Raw genomic sequence first — 16,566 nt, forward strand, 5'->3', positions numbered from 1 at the left:
AGTAGTTTGGTCCCAAAACACCTAACCACAAATTTCAGTTTTACTTCTATAGGCGTTGCTGACCGCATTGCCATATTCTGCCTGTTTATATATGTCTGTAATTGAATATGCATGTCCATACCAGTTTCTTTGGCGCTTAGGTGTATAATCTAATGCAGATCCCTTGAACAAAAAATGGTGCCCAGTTCTTCGTAAAAGGCAGAGGTCACACCCATCTACGAGAAGGGTCACAGAAATGATCCACAAAACTACTGTCCAATATCGTTGACGATTGCTGTAGAATCTTAGAACATATTATGAGTTCAGATATAATGAAGTATCTTAAACAGAATGACCTCCTCAGTGTCAACCAGCATGGATTCCAAAAACATCGATCATGTGAAACCCAACGTACTTTTCTCACATGACATAATAAAAGCTTTGCATCAAAGCAGTCAGGTAGATGCAGCAGCTCTTGATTTCCAAAAAGCATTTGATTCAGTATCAAACCTATCTATGCTTATTGTCAAAAGTATGATCATATGGGATGTCAAGTGAAATTTGTGACTGGATCGAGAACTTTTTGGTAGGGAGGACGCAGCATGTTACCTTGGATGGACAGACACCATCAGATGTAGAAGTAACTTCTTGAGTACCTCAGGGAAGTGTGTTGGGATCTTTGTTGTTCGTATTGTACATTAATGACCTTGCAAACAATATTAATAATAAACTCAGGCTTTTTGCAGATGATGCAGGTATCTATAAGTATTATGTAAAAGAAGCTGCATAAATATTCAGCTAAGTTTTGATAATATTTCAATGATGTGCAAAGATCGGCAACTTGCTTTAAATGCTCAGAAATGTAAAATTTTGCACTTCACAAAATGAAAAACGTAGTATCCTATGATTGTAATATCAATGAGTTACTGCTGGAATTGGCCAGCTCGTACAAATACTTGGGTTAACTATTTGTAGGGATATGAAATGCATTGATCACATAGGTTCAGATGTGGATAAAGTAGGTGGTAGACTTCTGTTTATCGATAGAACACTGGGGAAGTGCAGTCAGTCTACAAAGGAGATTGCTTACAAATCACATGAGCGACCAGTTCTAGAATATTGCTCAAGTATGTGAAACCCGTACCAGATAGGACAAACAGGTTTTATTGTATGTATACAGAGAAGGACGTTACGAATGGCCACAGGCTTGTTTGATCCATAGGAGAGTGACACAGAGGTACTGAAGGAACTGAACTGGAAGATTCTTGAAGACAGACGTAAATCATTCCGAGAATGTCTATTGCTAAAGATATTAGGTTAAGCTGACCAGTACTAAGTTACAAGTACTCATTCTGTACATAATGTAACCAAATGGCACCAAATAAAATTCAGTCGTTCTCTACCACACAGCACAGACGAGATATACCTGGTTAAATAAAGAGTTAAGAGCGATGATTTTGGTTTGTTATATTAAGACTGTCGGACAGGAAACAACTTGTAATTCGACTCTAAAATAAAAGATTATGGTAAGAGAACATGTCACTGCTGCACAATTGATGGTCTGCTCCCCATCATCGTGCTCAGAAATTTTCTCCAAGAAGGGACAAGATGCTACAATTGTCAGTTTTGATGTACCGGTAATTGATTCAATGAATATTAAAACAAAAAATGATTCAAATAGCTCTGAGCACTATGGGACTTAACTTCTAAGGTCATCAGTCCCCTAGAACTTAGAATTAAACAAACATTACTAAACTAAGGACATGACATACATCCATGCCCAAGGCAGGATTCAAACCTGCGACCGTAGCGGCCGCGCGGTTCCAGACTGTAGCACCTAGAACTGCTAGGCCAACCCGGCCGGCGAATGTTAAAACAGCAGCTCAAACATTTTTGTCTATAAACATGTTGCAAGCACTAAGCCTACCGACTACAGTTTACATACGAACTCTGCAAACAAAATGTTGGTGGTGCTCAGCCAATAGATTTTATGATACTGGAATTAGAGTGTTGGTTAGCACACTGTTAGTTCTCTTTGCAGTTTGTGTCAGTTATGTGCAGTAATTAAGGAAGGTTGATATGTTCAACAACTTAAAATACTGTATTGTTGTATGTCACTTTCATGTCTAGTCTGAGTTTACCAGAAACACAGGATGTCTGTGATGATGGCTATACAACATCTCATTCAGCCTACATTTTCGTTATAATGACACCCCCTACACTTTAGACAGATTTGTGAAGCATTGATTACCTATTCCTGAGATGGATAAACAGTTTTTTAATGTTGTGTTTGATTATGATACCCCTAAATTAGTATAGGGAACAGTGGTTGCTACTGCCTTTTATGGTACCATAAAGAAATGTCTTCAGAGGTGTTTCTATCAAGCCGTGGCCACAAAAGTTCCCCTTTTGAAAATTTTCTCTGTCACAGTTTTAAATTTTAGTTAGAATACTGTAACCAATCACAGGTCACTATGATGCCAAATTGTCATACTGCATGCACAAACTAATTGACACTTGGCACGTGGCTGATGCGATTGACCGTAAAGGCATTTCCCATTTACATTTGCTCCCATCAGCCACCACACCAAGTGTCAACTTAGTTTTCATGAATCTTACGCCCTCCTGCTGTATTATGAAAACACATCTTTAAATCAGCATTGACAGAATGATTATGCAGCAAATTTTATTTCATATATCCTTTAAAAAGACTCTTGAATAAACAGATTGCTACAGAAATTTTCATTTGTCATTGTAGCAATAGCAGCTATTTTTGTCAAAACTGCAATGGTGAAATAAATGCAAACCTTAATATAATATCCATTTACCTTCTAAATGCTATTCAAATGGCTGTAGGCAAATTTTGTCATTAAGTCTTCCAGAAATTTTCGTTTTTTGCTATATCCAGATATAAGGTGAACCACTGGATGATTTTTGCTATCTGACCTATATTTTTTTGGTGAGCAAAATTTAAAAAAGATTGTCATTCTTAAAAATAAATGGTAGTAAGTAACCATCCAGTTCATTCAGTTTTGCATATTTTCATGTGTTCTTATATAGCTCTTGATATCAATGTCAATAATGTATTTTTGTGTCACAGATAGGCACAACAAAAAAACTTTCGCAATTACAGCTTTCAGCCATTGGCCTTCATAAACAATAGACACACATAAACTCACACACATGACTGCAGTCTCAAGCAACTTAAACCACACTGCCAGCAGCAGTGCCAGTTCATGATGGAAATGGCAACTGGGTGGTGGTAAGGAGGAGTCTGGGGTGGGGAGGGATAGTATGGTGGGGATGGTGGACAGTGAAGTGCTGCAGGTTAGACGGAGGGCAGAAGACAGATGGGGAGGGGGAAAGAGGGAAGTCATGGAAAAGGAGGGAAATAAAAAGACTGTGTGGTGGTGGTATGATGGCTGTGTAGTGCTGGAATGGGAACAGGGAAGAGGCTGGATAGGTGTGGACAGTGACTAATAATGAGAGGTAATCATGCCCTGAAATGAGAAATGTCCTGTCTACTATCCTCCCACAGAGGTATTCTGCCATCCACTGAACCTACACAATATACTCGTCCATCCTTACACAACCCCTGCTCCCAATCCCTTACCTCTTGACTCATAATCCTGTAATAGACCTATACACAAGACTTGTCCCATACATCCTCCTACCATCACCTGCTCAGTCCATCACTAACATCACTTATCCCATCAAAGGCATGGCTGCCTGTGAAGCCAGTCACGTGGTCTACAAGTTAAGCTGCAACCACTGTGCTGCATACTATGTAGGTATGACAACCAACAAGCTGCCTGTCAGCATAAATGGCCACTGATAAACTGTGGCCAAGAAACAAGTGGACCATCCTGTTGCTGAACATGCTACGAAACATGATATCCTTCATTTCAATGACTGCTTCACAGCCTGTGCCATATGGATCCTTCCCAACAACACCAGCTTTTCTGAAATGCGCAAGTGGGAACTTTCCCTGCAATATCCCGTAACCCTCCTGGCCTGAACCTTTGTTAGTCACTGTCCTCTCCCATCCAGCCCCTTCACTGTTCCTATTCCAGCACTACACAGCCATCATCCCACCACCACACCCAGTCTTTTTATTTCTCTCCTTTTCTGTGACTTCCCCCCTCCCTCTCCACAACTCTCTTCTGCCCCCTGTCTAACCTGCAGCACTTCACTGTCCACCACTCCCACCATACTATCCCTCCCCCTCCCCACCCCAGCCTCCTCCTTACCCCCACCCAGTCACCACTCCCATCATGCACTGGTGCTGCTGCTTGTAGTGTGGTTTCAGTCGCCTGAGACTGTAGACGTATGTGTGAGCTGCGTTTGCATGAGTGTATGTGTGTGCATGTATGTGTATTATTGATGAAGGCCAGTGGCCAAAAGCTTTAATTGTGAAAGTCTTTTTGTTGTGCCTATCTGTGACTCAGCATCTCTGCTATATGGTGAGTAGCAACTTTCCTTCTCATAATATTGTAACATTCCATCCCAGATTTTCCATTGTTGATAATACATTTTTGTGTCATTTATTATGTTTGCTGCATAGAAGTTGAGTTATGGTCTTGCAATTTCCCATAGAATTATTTTGGATTGTGAACCTTCTTCATTATTAGTAAAGTCTTATCATTTTCCTGTTTTTGCAGGTACGGAAAGGAGGCGGTGTTCTACATAAATGGGGAGAAGTATACTGGTAAGTACATTCTAATATCAGATTGATACCCTTTTGCATAATTCTGCTTACCCTTTCTATAAATTTCACAAACTATTATGGGCTGTCAGCTGATTAAAATCATTAGCAATGAGATTTAAGATGCTCAAAGTGAGGCCTAAATAATTCTTATGTTTTTGAACTGTTTGTGGGATATTGTTCCAGTTATAAAATAGTGTAATATACAATGGCAACCTGAGAAACTAGGTCACAGATAGGCACAACAAAAAGGCTCTCCCAATTAAAGCTTTCGGCCATTAAGGCCTTTGTCAACAACACACACACACACACACACACACACACACACACACACACACACACACACACTCAAGCAAATGCAACACACACACACAACTTCAGTCTCAGGCGACAGTGTGGTTTCAGTTGCCTGAGACTGCAGTCATGTGTGTGAGTTGCAATTGTGTGTGTGTGTGTCTATTGCTGATGAAGGCCTTAATGGCTGCAAACTTTAATTTTGAGAGTCTTTTTGTTGCCTGTCTGTGACTCAGCATCTCCACTATATGGTTAGTAACAACTTTCCTTCTCATATATTGTTACATTCCATACTGGGTTTTCCATTGTTTCATTTCAACCTGAGAAACTGTAATATCATTTTTTTTTATTTCCATGAGACATTAATTTTTTTTCAACATTCCATTTGGTGGCCCATGTGTGTGCACCTCTCAAGTTTTTTGTAGTCTCTGCTCAGCAATGTAGCTCTCTCTGTGTAAACTGAGTGGAGTCACCTATTTACTGCTCTAACTATCCATGTACAGCCTTTAGAGCATCAGCAATGTAGAGGCTGTACAGCAAGAGGCTGGGAATAGAGCCCTGTGACATTCGAGCTCCCCAAGTAGTATTGTATTTATGTGCTATCCCCAACACACACATGGAAGATTCTGTTTCAGAGGCAGAACTGCAAAAGGCAGATATGTGATGCTGGAACCAACCATTACAACAATTGCTGTAGCTATTGCTTGTTTGTCCAGGCGATCTGTGATTCACAGATTTGAACACTTTGGATACATTTGAGAGAACCACCCCAAGGTACTCATGATGATTCATGGTTGCCATCATATGCTCCACCAATTGTAGCATTTGGCATGTTGTGCATATCCAGGACATGAGTTGGTCACCTGGCAGTATGTCTTCTGTGAGATGCTGTAGCAACTTCCTGGGATAGATTCACTTGAACACCTCAAGAGGACTGTGAGGAGACTGGCTGGTTAGTAATTGTGCACCAGTTGAGGATCCTTGCCACTCTTAAGAAATGTAACCACTCCCATACATTTCTAGATATCAGTTATAATGGGAACACAGGATGCTGTTGAAGATTTTCAGTTAGATTCAAATAACATCTGATGGTTGTTATTTCAGCAGCACACTATTCAACTGATCTTGGCCTACTTTCTTGGTGTTATGCTGACAGAGCTGCTGCTCAGCATATTATTTTTAGATCGTTGTGCTGACATCGTTGTCTGCTCGAACTTAAAAAAGTCAGTACAGGCACTGTTCCTTCTGGAAAATATGGTCTCCATGTGCAGGGTTACTAATTTACATGCAGCTCCCTTACATTGTGACAGCCTTGACTGCACAGCCTATCACAGTAAAATCTTTATAAACCTCCAGGCCCTGCTGCTGTCAGTTCTGTGCATGGCATTCATGCCATCACAGCTCTGAGATGATGCTCATTGACACCTACCTTGATGTAGTAGCTTCTCTGTTGCCAGAAACCTGATGTGATGCCATTTGAAAAAAAAAAAAAAAAAAAAAAAACATGTAGTTATTCATCGTGATCATATTAAATATCTGTGGTGTCTGTTGCAAGGGAAGTTTATTGGCCTCTGCTGCACCCCTGGAGTGCCAGTCCTTGTTCTTGATCACATGAAGTCTGTGCAGTGGCAGTTGCAAGGGAAGTATCAGGGCTGCTGCAGTGCCCTTGGGGTATTAGTTTCGATTGCTTCAAGTACTAAATGACTAAAAGTGAAGTAATACCCCCTCAGCACCTACAGTATCCATGACCAGGTGTCATACAGAAAGTATTGTTGAAGACAGTGTCATATTTCTCTCGAATGATGCCTTGCAGCTGTGACAATTGATTGGTGAGACTGCATCATGGATTTCAGTGTGTAAGACCACCAGGAGATGATCTGACATAATGGTCCAATGCATCAAAATAATGATGGAGTGATCCACTTCCTTTGGAAAGGCAGTGTCCAGGATGTAAGAATTGCAACAATTGTTTGGGTAGATAGTGGGGTCATGTGCTCCCAGAACTATCACATAATGTATGCAAGTCACTTGGATTGGATGAGAGCACAAATGTTGACTTGATGTTGAAGTTCCCTGCAACGAAGAGCTTCCACCAAATGGTAAGCAACAAGGGCTGGCACTGTGTTCTGCCTGTGAAGGATGCCCACGAAGGATGGAGTGAAAAGTTGGGAAGTCTATGCAGTTCATATCCACTGCAGAGAAAAATGTCAGGTGGCAACACATTTGAAACCACCACTGCTGCCTCTCTATAAGAGTCAAGCATCTGCATTTGTTGTCACTCAATATCCAAAGTCTGCTTCATGCCCCTACTAAGTATGTAGACCCAATCTTTGTTGAGATTGTTACAATTTAATGTAGTTTTTAACACATCTTTTGTAATAATATCCCAATGTGAAGACTTGCAGTTTGAACTTCAGTATGTGATGTTCCTGTTCAAGAAAAGTGGCAACGGAAGGTAGATATTGCTATTAGATTCAATAGTAACAATGTTAATCAAAATTATGGTTACATATTTAATGTAAGACAAGCAAAAACAAGGATGAATGTTTGTCACTTAAGTGAAGGTAGAACTGGCACTTAAAAAAAAAGGTGCTGGCCCCTCATCCACCATGATCTCATTTGGTGCTGCTACAGACTGCTCTGCCTGAAGATAGTAAGTTCACCTTCCCATGCATGCATCACTTCAGCCTTCCTCTAGGAGGGTGTAGATACTCTAACTCGTCCATAAAAACAGAACACAATAATAACCCTGACATTCAGCTGATTTACTTGTGAAAAAAATATTGTTCAAAAAAACTTTTTTGCATCAACAAAAGCTTCATACTGCATACTTAGTATCCCAAGTTATAATACATATTTTAACAAGGAATTTTGTGCAGGTCAAAGTATAGTCAACAAAGATCATTGTACAATGAGAGTCAATGCAAATAGTTACAGTGAAGATCAAACAATGGAAAATCCGGAATGGAAAATAAGAATATTACGAAAAGGATACTTGCTACTCACCATATAACAGAGATGCTGAGTCGCAGATAGACACCACAAAAAGACTGTCAGAAAGTGAGCTTTCAGGCAATAAGGCCTTCTTTGTAATTAGACAACATAAACACACACACACACACACACAAACACAAACACAAACACAACTCACAACACATGACAAGTCTCTGGCAGATGAAGTCAGACTGTGAGCACGCACTGTGTGTGTGTGTGTGTGTGTGTGTGTGTGTGTGTGTGTTGTGTGTGTGTCCAATTTCGAAGAAGGCCTTGTTGGCTGAAAGTTCCCTTTCTGACAGTCTTTTTGTTATGGCTATCTGCAGCTCACCATCTCTGCTATATGATTAGTTTCAGTGAAGGGGAATATATCATTTGTAATTAGGAATGCTGCTCTTTATTGCAGTGGGATCACCTCAAAAGAGGAATCTCATCAACACTCAGCAGGTAACAAAATTATTGTAGCATAATGGTGTTTTCTTTGGATACAAGTAGCATGTACCCTTATAACGATGCTATATTCTTGAACATTACTTAAAGTAACTTAAATGGGCCTGGAGATCATGTTATGGATGAAAACAACAGTTTCCAACTTCGCAAAATTTATTGACAACTGAGCTGCATACTCATCACGTTAACAAAGCACTGACTGACATACTTCACTGATCTCTTTGACTGACAAAACAACAACTCAACAACTAACCCCAAAAAACTGACCTGCTGGCAGCATCGCAGCTTTGCTTTATATAGAATTTTAACAATAAATTATAAAAAAATCCATTATTAAATTTGTAGAATTTCAATGTTACAATTAAAATTTACAAAATGTAAAGAAACTGATGTTACAGCTGAATAAGGTAAAAAATACAATATTATTTGATGTAATTTTTATTGTATCATCACTAGTTTTAAATATGAAAATCGATCTGTACTTTAATTACAATAATGTCTCTTGTATTATTTTAGTTATATAATTAATTACAATTTGAATTTGGATACTAACATTCAATGACATTAAAAATGTTGTGCTTTATCTGACTGCATATAAGAAAGTTACAAATAAGACCTCAAATTCTGAAAAAATGGAAAATTGTGTGATGTAAACAATTGGAGAGTTAATTAGAAATGTAATTACAAAGAATATTAATTACAGAGGAGAACATAAAAATAGATAACAAATGAAAACACATCACTTGGTAATAACTTTTAAACCATTTCTCAAGATAAAGATGTTTTCTGTGTTTACTTTTTTTCAATTCTAATTATGATAATTAGTGGTGCCAGCCACTTATGCCAACATTTCCACGGCCTTTCTACAATCCACTGACAATTATGATAATATACATTTTTCCAGAACATTCTACATGCGTTCACAATGAATATCAAGTGTTTTAACAAATTAGTCAGAATGATGTATATATATATATACAAAGATGATGTGACTTACCAAACGAAAGCGCTGGCACGTCGATAGACACACAAACAAATACAAACATACACACAAAATTCAAGCTTTCGCAACAAACTGTTGCCTCATCAGGAAAGAGGGAAGGAGAGGGAAAGACGAAATGATGTGGGTTTTAAGGGAGAGGGTAAGGAGTCATTCCAATCCCGGGAGTGGAAAGACTTACCTTAGGGGGAAAAAAGGACGGGTATACACTCACACACACACACACATATCCATTGTGTCTCTATATGTGTGGATGGATATGTGTGTGTGTGCGAGTGTATACCCGTCCTTTTTTCCCCCTAAGGTAAGTCTTTCCGCTCCCGGGATTGGAATGACTCCTTACCCTCTCCCTTAAACCCCCACATCCTTTCGTCTTTCCCTCTCCTTCCCCTCTTTCCTGATGAGGCAACAGTTTGTTGCGAAAGCTTGAATTTTGTGTGTATGTTTGTATTTGTTTGTGTGTCGATCGACGTGCCAGCGCTTTTGTTTGGTAAGTCACATCATCTTTGTTTTTAGATATATTTTTCCCATGTGGAATGTTTCCCTCTATTAATATATATGTCGATAGACACACAAACAAACACAAACACACACACAAAATTCAAGCTTTCGCAACAAACTATTGCCTCATTAGGAAAGAGGGGAAGGAGAGGGAAAGATGAAAGGATGTGGGTTTTAAGGGAGAGGGTGAGGAGCCATTCCAATCCCGGGAGCGGAAAGACTTACCTTAGGGGGAAAAAAGGACAGGTATACACTCGCACACACGTACATATCCATCCACACATATACAGACACAAGCGGACATATCATATATTTTTCCCACGTGGAATGTTTCCCTCATTATATATATATATATATACAAAGATGATGTGACTTACCAAATGAAAGTCCTGGCAGGTCGACAGACACACAAACAAACACAAACATACACACAAAATTCAAGCTTTCGTAACAAACTGTTGCCTCATCAGGAAAGAGGGAAGGAGAGGGAAAGACGAAAGGATGTGGGTTTTAAGGGAGAGGGTAAGGAGTCATTCCAATCCCGGGAGCGGAAAGACTTACCTTAGGGGGGAAAAAAGGACGGGTATACACTCGCACACACACATATATCCATCCACACATATACAGACACAAGCAGACAGATTTAAAGACAAAGACAAGGAAACTCTTTGCCTTTAAATGTGTCTGCTTGTGTCTGTATATGTGTGGATGGATATGTGTGTGTGTGCGAGTGTATACCCGTCCTTTTTTCCCCCTAAGGTAAGTCTTTCCGCTCCCGGGATTGGGATGACTCCTTACCCTCTCCCTTGAAACCCACATCCTTTCGTCTTTCCCTCTCCTTCCCTCTTCCCTGATGAGGCAACAGTTTGTTGCAAAAGCTTGAATTTTGGAATTTTGTGTGTATGTTTGTGTTTGTTTGTGTGTCTGTCGACCTGCCAGGACTTTCATTTGGTAAGTCACATCATCTTTGTTTTTAGATATATTTTTCCCACGTGGAATGTTTCCCTCTACTATATATATATATATATATATATATATATATATATATATATATATATATATATATATATATATATATATATATATATATAAAGACACACAAAGAAGGCCTTAGTAAGCACAAAGTTGTCCGATAATTATCTCAGGATGCACATGAAAGAAAGGTGGTATCAGACATTGCATTTGAGTTTTGGGGAAGGCTGTATCATTATGCAACCCACCCCCCCCCCCCCCCCCCCCCCAGCCACTCTTACTATTACTTGTATGAATGACTGCTAAATATGTATATAAATACATATACACAATTCAAAAAAATCAAAAAAAGTTTTCTTTTCTTAGCTGTCACTCCAGACACTTGTTTGCATTGCACATCTTAAGGAATCGGCAGCTCACAGTCATTAGTCCTTTTACACTGTCCATCTTGTGTCTGCAACCCCTCTTTGCCTGGCAGTCTCTATGCTGAAATAGTACAGTCCACTATTAGTTTCACAGTTTTTCAATTTTCACTTCCAGGTCCGATAAAGATCTTGGATATAGTTCTCTATGTAGGAACAGGGATGAACTCATTACTCAATGGACTCATGTAGATTACAATTAGGTCACACCAGTTATTAATACATCAAAAGCACTCACATATTACCCTATACTATTAGCATATTTACAAACAAAATCACATAAAATTAAGCATCTCTAAACTGTAAAGATTTAGCTGTATACAGATTAAAGTCAATGAACCAAAAATGAATTATATATGAATCCTTTATTTTTGATTAATATATCAATATATTCCACTATACAGTATATTTGACCCCCCAGATCTCATTTAACTCTTTATCATATCAAACGAACTCACAGTCATCAGTCCTTTTACACTGTCCATCTTGTGTCTGCAACCCCTCTTTGCCTGGCAGTCTCTATGCTGAAATAGTGCAGTCCACTATTAGTTTCACAGTTTTTCAATTTTCACTTCCAGGTCCGATAAAGATCTTGGATATAGTTCTCTATGTAGGAACAGGGATGAACTCATTACTCAATGGACTCATGTAGATTACAATTAGGTCACACCAGTTATTAATACATCAAAAGCACTCACATATTACCCTATACTATTAGCATATTTACAAACAAAATCACATAAAATTAAGCATCTCTAAACTGTAAAGATTTAGCTGTATACAGATTAAAGTCAATGAACCAAAAATGAATTATATATGAATCCTTTATTTTTGATTAATATATCAATATATTCCACTATACAGTATATTTGACCCCCCAGATCTCATTTAACTCTTTATCATATCAAACGAACTCACAGACAATTCATCATCACACCATCTTGTCATAACAAACTTTTCACAAAATGTCTTTTGTCACAGTGCAACTTGTCAGTTTAGTAACACATGTACATCTTTAACATTGCCCATTTGTATATCTCATTAGCAAATTCATAAAATCATGGCCATGCCTGTAATTCTCAAAGAATCACCCATAGATCAAATACATGCTCTTCAGAGTATAACTACAATAATTTGTCAATCACTACTGTATGAAAGTCAAATTTAGCACACAGTTTACATTTCCAAATTATTCCTCAAATAATGTCACTCAATAGTCATATATATTACATAAAGAAAACTTATACCACAGAGAATGGATAGTATTTTCAGTAAAAGATAACTTCATTACAGGTTTACAAATGAGTAAAAGATGTAGCATCCAAAACCAAAAAGAAGAAAATAGAATGCTACATAGCTTGGAGACCTAGTGCTCACAAGACACTTAACACAAAGAATTGGTGTCCTCCTGAGGGATTTTATATCATCCCATTTTTTCTTAGTGTTTGACACTTGCTTATGAGGTTTCAGTTTTGTTATGTTATGTAGACCAAATAACCTTCCAGACTTTGGATACACTAACCTGTATGCATTTGGGTCTGACATAGGCTGAATTTTGAATGGACCAATATATAAGTAAAAGAATTTCTTTAATTCATTACTTATAGCCTTGGATTTTTCATGTGTTTTCACCAGGACCAGATCATCAATTTTAAAATTTGTAGGTTTCAACTTCTTATCATGTTTGTTTTTTCTCAGTTTCCCCTATTATTCCATTACTTTCTTGACTATTTGTTCTCTTCCCTGTGGACTCATAGCCTTACATACTGGGAATTCAATTAATTTATTGATCAGGTTTGGTGGTTTCTCGTGATACCAGTAGATGAATGCTGCAAGCCATTCAGTATATCTTCAAAGCTGTCTATGTACTCTATCCAACTTACATGATTTTTTATACAATAAGTTCTAAATAATCTCCCTATTTCTCTCATGTAACAGGGGTGATAAGCAGATATCAGAATATGGTTTATGTTCTCATCCTCATCAAATGTTTTGCTGACTGTGGTGGCTGAGCAGTTCTAGGCACTTCAGTCTGGAACTGCATGACTACTACGATCGCAGGCTTGAATCCTGCCTCAGGCATGGATGTGTGTGATGACCTCAGATGTTAAGTCCCATAGTGCTCAGAGCCATTTGAACCATTTTTTTCAACAAATGTTTTCCAAAGTTTAGAAGTTAATTGTGCTCCATTGTCAGAAAGTATGCTCTTTGGTTTTCCTACCTTGTGAAATAGTCTCTTCTAATTTTCAAAATTATGTTCTTACTGGTTCCTTTCTTCAATGGATATAGTTTAATGAATTTTGAAAAAATATCCACATGACAAATATGTAACAAAATCCTCCTTTAGCCTTAGGCAATGATCCATAAAGATCAACTACTACAAGTTGTAGTTGTTCTTTTGGCAAGATGTTTTGCATATATCCTTTGCAGGTTTGCTTACTAACTTTTACCCTTTGGCACCTGTCAAATTATAGATAATTGCTTTCTCACTCTCCTGGCAATATTGTAAAAGTATACATTTTCTTCATCTTTTGTATACTTTACTGTGTAGTTGAACTGCTGGAGGAATAGTGCCCACCTGGGTATCCTGCTCTGATGCAAAGTACGCTATTGTATATAGTACAAAACCTTATGGTCTGTGTATACTACTACTTGATGTCCCAATAGGTAATTATTGAACTTTGTGAGAGCCCAACAGACTGCTAACATTTCTTTTTCGGTGACAGTATAAGACTTCTCATGTTTTTGCAAAGTTCTGCTGGCAAAAGCTATTGATCTATGTTCCATCACACCATCGACAATCTTCTCTTGGAACAAATGAGCTCCCAGTCCACAGTCACTGCCATCAGTCATAATGCAAAATGGCTCTGTAAGATCAGGTCTGTATAACATTTTAATATTGCACATTTGTTTCTTGATGTTGTTGAATGCTTCCTGACAATCCTTGTCCCATACCCAAATGGTGTTCTTCTTCAACAATTTGTTCAAACATGGTGCATTTAAAGCTTGATTGCTGACAAACTTCCAGTAGTAGCCAAAAATTTCATAGAATGATTTAAGTTGTCTCTTAGTCTTGGGCACAGGAAATTTTGCAGTGGCTTCAAGTTTTGCTTCATCAGGCAAGATTCCTTCTTCTGAGCTGGTATGTCTAAAAATTTGAGCTGTCTAACTCCAAATTTGCACTTCTTTAGTTTTAATGACGTCCCTCCCTGCCTCAATCTGTAACACAGTTCACCCAACAAATGTATATGTTCTTCCTAACTCTTTCCTATATTACAAGTATGTCATCAATACAAAGGATTAATTTACTTAACAGTCCTTTTCCTAGAACAAAATCCAATGCTCAGATAAATTCAGCAACCGATGCATTAAGGCCAAATGGTACAACACAATAGCAAAAACATCTTCCACCATACAAAAATGTGGTATATTTTCTAGACTGAACCTCCAATGGTACCTGATGGAAACCCACTGTTAAGTCTAAACTAGATATGTATTTCATATGTTCAAACTTATGTAATAATTCATCTCATGGTAATCAGTTTCCCTTTCAAGATATTTGTTTAAATGTCTTCAATCAAGCCCAAGTCTTAACCACCATCACATTTGGAAACTACCACCAACGGGTTATTGAATGCACTATTGCACCTTTCAATTACTTCCCACTCTTCCATCTTTTTTAGTTCTTTCTCCAAAACTTTTCTTTTTGAGATGGGTACTCCATATGGTTTGATGAAAAATGGTTTGTGAGGTTTTAGTTTAAGTCTACATTCATAGTTTTTTCACTTTCCCAGGTTTCTCACAAAACACATCTTTATATACCTAACTGATCTGTCTGTTCTCCATCTAGACTTCCAGCTTCTTTTAGTTTGGTGGCCACTAATTCAGCATATTTGTTTTCACCACATTCTTCTTCATTGTCTTCATCATTAACATCAATCTTTTCATTTGCACAAATCATTCTTCTAATTTGAAAATTGTTCTCTAGGCAATTTTGGATGATTAGTTCAGTCACATGTGTTACATCTGTCTTTGGTTTGGTAAGCCTTAACCTTTTGTTATTCCAGCCAAAATCTGCATTTACTCCTTGTATCCAATTCATTCCAAACAAAATATTTTCGTTGAGGTCAGGTGGCTAAGAGGAAAACTCCTTCATAATTTGCAACTTTTATAGATATATACGGACAACCAAACCTTTTTCCTTCTTGCTTTCCTTATCTTCATGCAACAAATCATCCTCAATCTCTCTAAAGTCATTTATACCATTTTTGCCTGCACAATTTCTCTTACTTGTCTGAATTTTACTTAGAGCTACATCAGATGACTGCTTTAGATTAGATTAGTTTTCGTTCCATAGATCCGTGCTGAGGAGATCCTCGTGGATGTGGAACATGTCAATTTTTTTTTTTTTTTTTTTTTTTTTGGAGCTGAAATAACAATACTAATAGTATGAATATATACAATACATCATTTGTTTCTATTAAAAAATTCGTCAATGGAGTAGAAGGAGTTGGCCACTAGTAAGTCTTTCAGGCTCCTTTTAAACTGATCTTTATTTGTAACTAAATTTTTTATGTTTACTGGAAAATTATTGAAGATGAGTGTTCCTGAGTAGTGGACCCCTTTTTGAACTAAAGTAAGTGCTTTTAAGTCCTTGTGCAGATCATTTTTGTTCCTGGTATTGTATGTATGAACTGAGCTGTTTGTTGAAAAAAGAGATATATTATTTAGGACAAATTTCATTAATGAGTAAATATACTGAGAGGCAGTAGTTAGTATACCCAGTTCTTTGAAGAGGTTTCTACAAGACGTCCATGAATTTACTCCACAAATAATACGTATTACACGCTTTTGGACTCTGAAAACTTTTGTTTGACTTGAAGAGTTACCCCAAAATATTATACCATATGACATTATGGAATGAAAGTAGGCAAAGTATGCAAGCTTTTTCATTTTTATGTCACCTATGTCTGCTAACACTCGAATTGCAAATACAGATTTGTTAAGGCGTTTCTGCAGTTCTGTGGTGTGCTCTTCCCAACTGAATTTATTATCAAGTTGTAATCCCAGGAATTTAAGACTGTCAATCTCTTCTATCTGTTCTTCTTCATATTTTATGCATATGCTGGGTGGAAACCTCTTACAGGTTCTGAATTGCATATAGTGAGTCTTTTCGAAGTTTAATGTCAGTGAATTGGCTTTAAACCATTTATTAATATCCATGAAAATATTATTAGCAGATCTTTCTA

At 37.8% G+C, this 16,566-nt stretch overlaps 1 protein-coding gene across 1 annotated transcript in view; it reads left to right on the top strand.

The window, feature by feature from the left end:
* Positions 1 to 16,566, top strand: part of LOC126204421 (uncharacterized) — a 270,652-nt gene that overhangs the window by 52,150 nt on the left and 201,936 nt on the right. Inside the window, exon 2 of the mRNA XM_049938808.1 lies at positions 4,641 to 4,687. Coding sequence (XP_049794765.1) covers positions 4,641 to 4,687 — 47 coding nt within the window. The remainder of the gene's footprint in view (positions 1 to 4,640; positions 4,688 to 16,566) is intronic.

Source organism: Schistocerca nitens, chromosome 9, assembly GCF_023898315.1.
Source record: "Schistocerca nitens isolate TAMUIC-IGC-003100 chromosome 9, iqSchNite1.1, whole genome shotgun sequence".
Lineage (NCBI taxonomy): Eukaryota > Metazoa > Arthropoda > Insecta > Orthoptera > Acrididae > Schistocerca > Schistocerca nitens.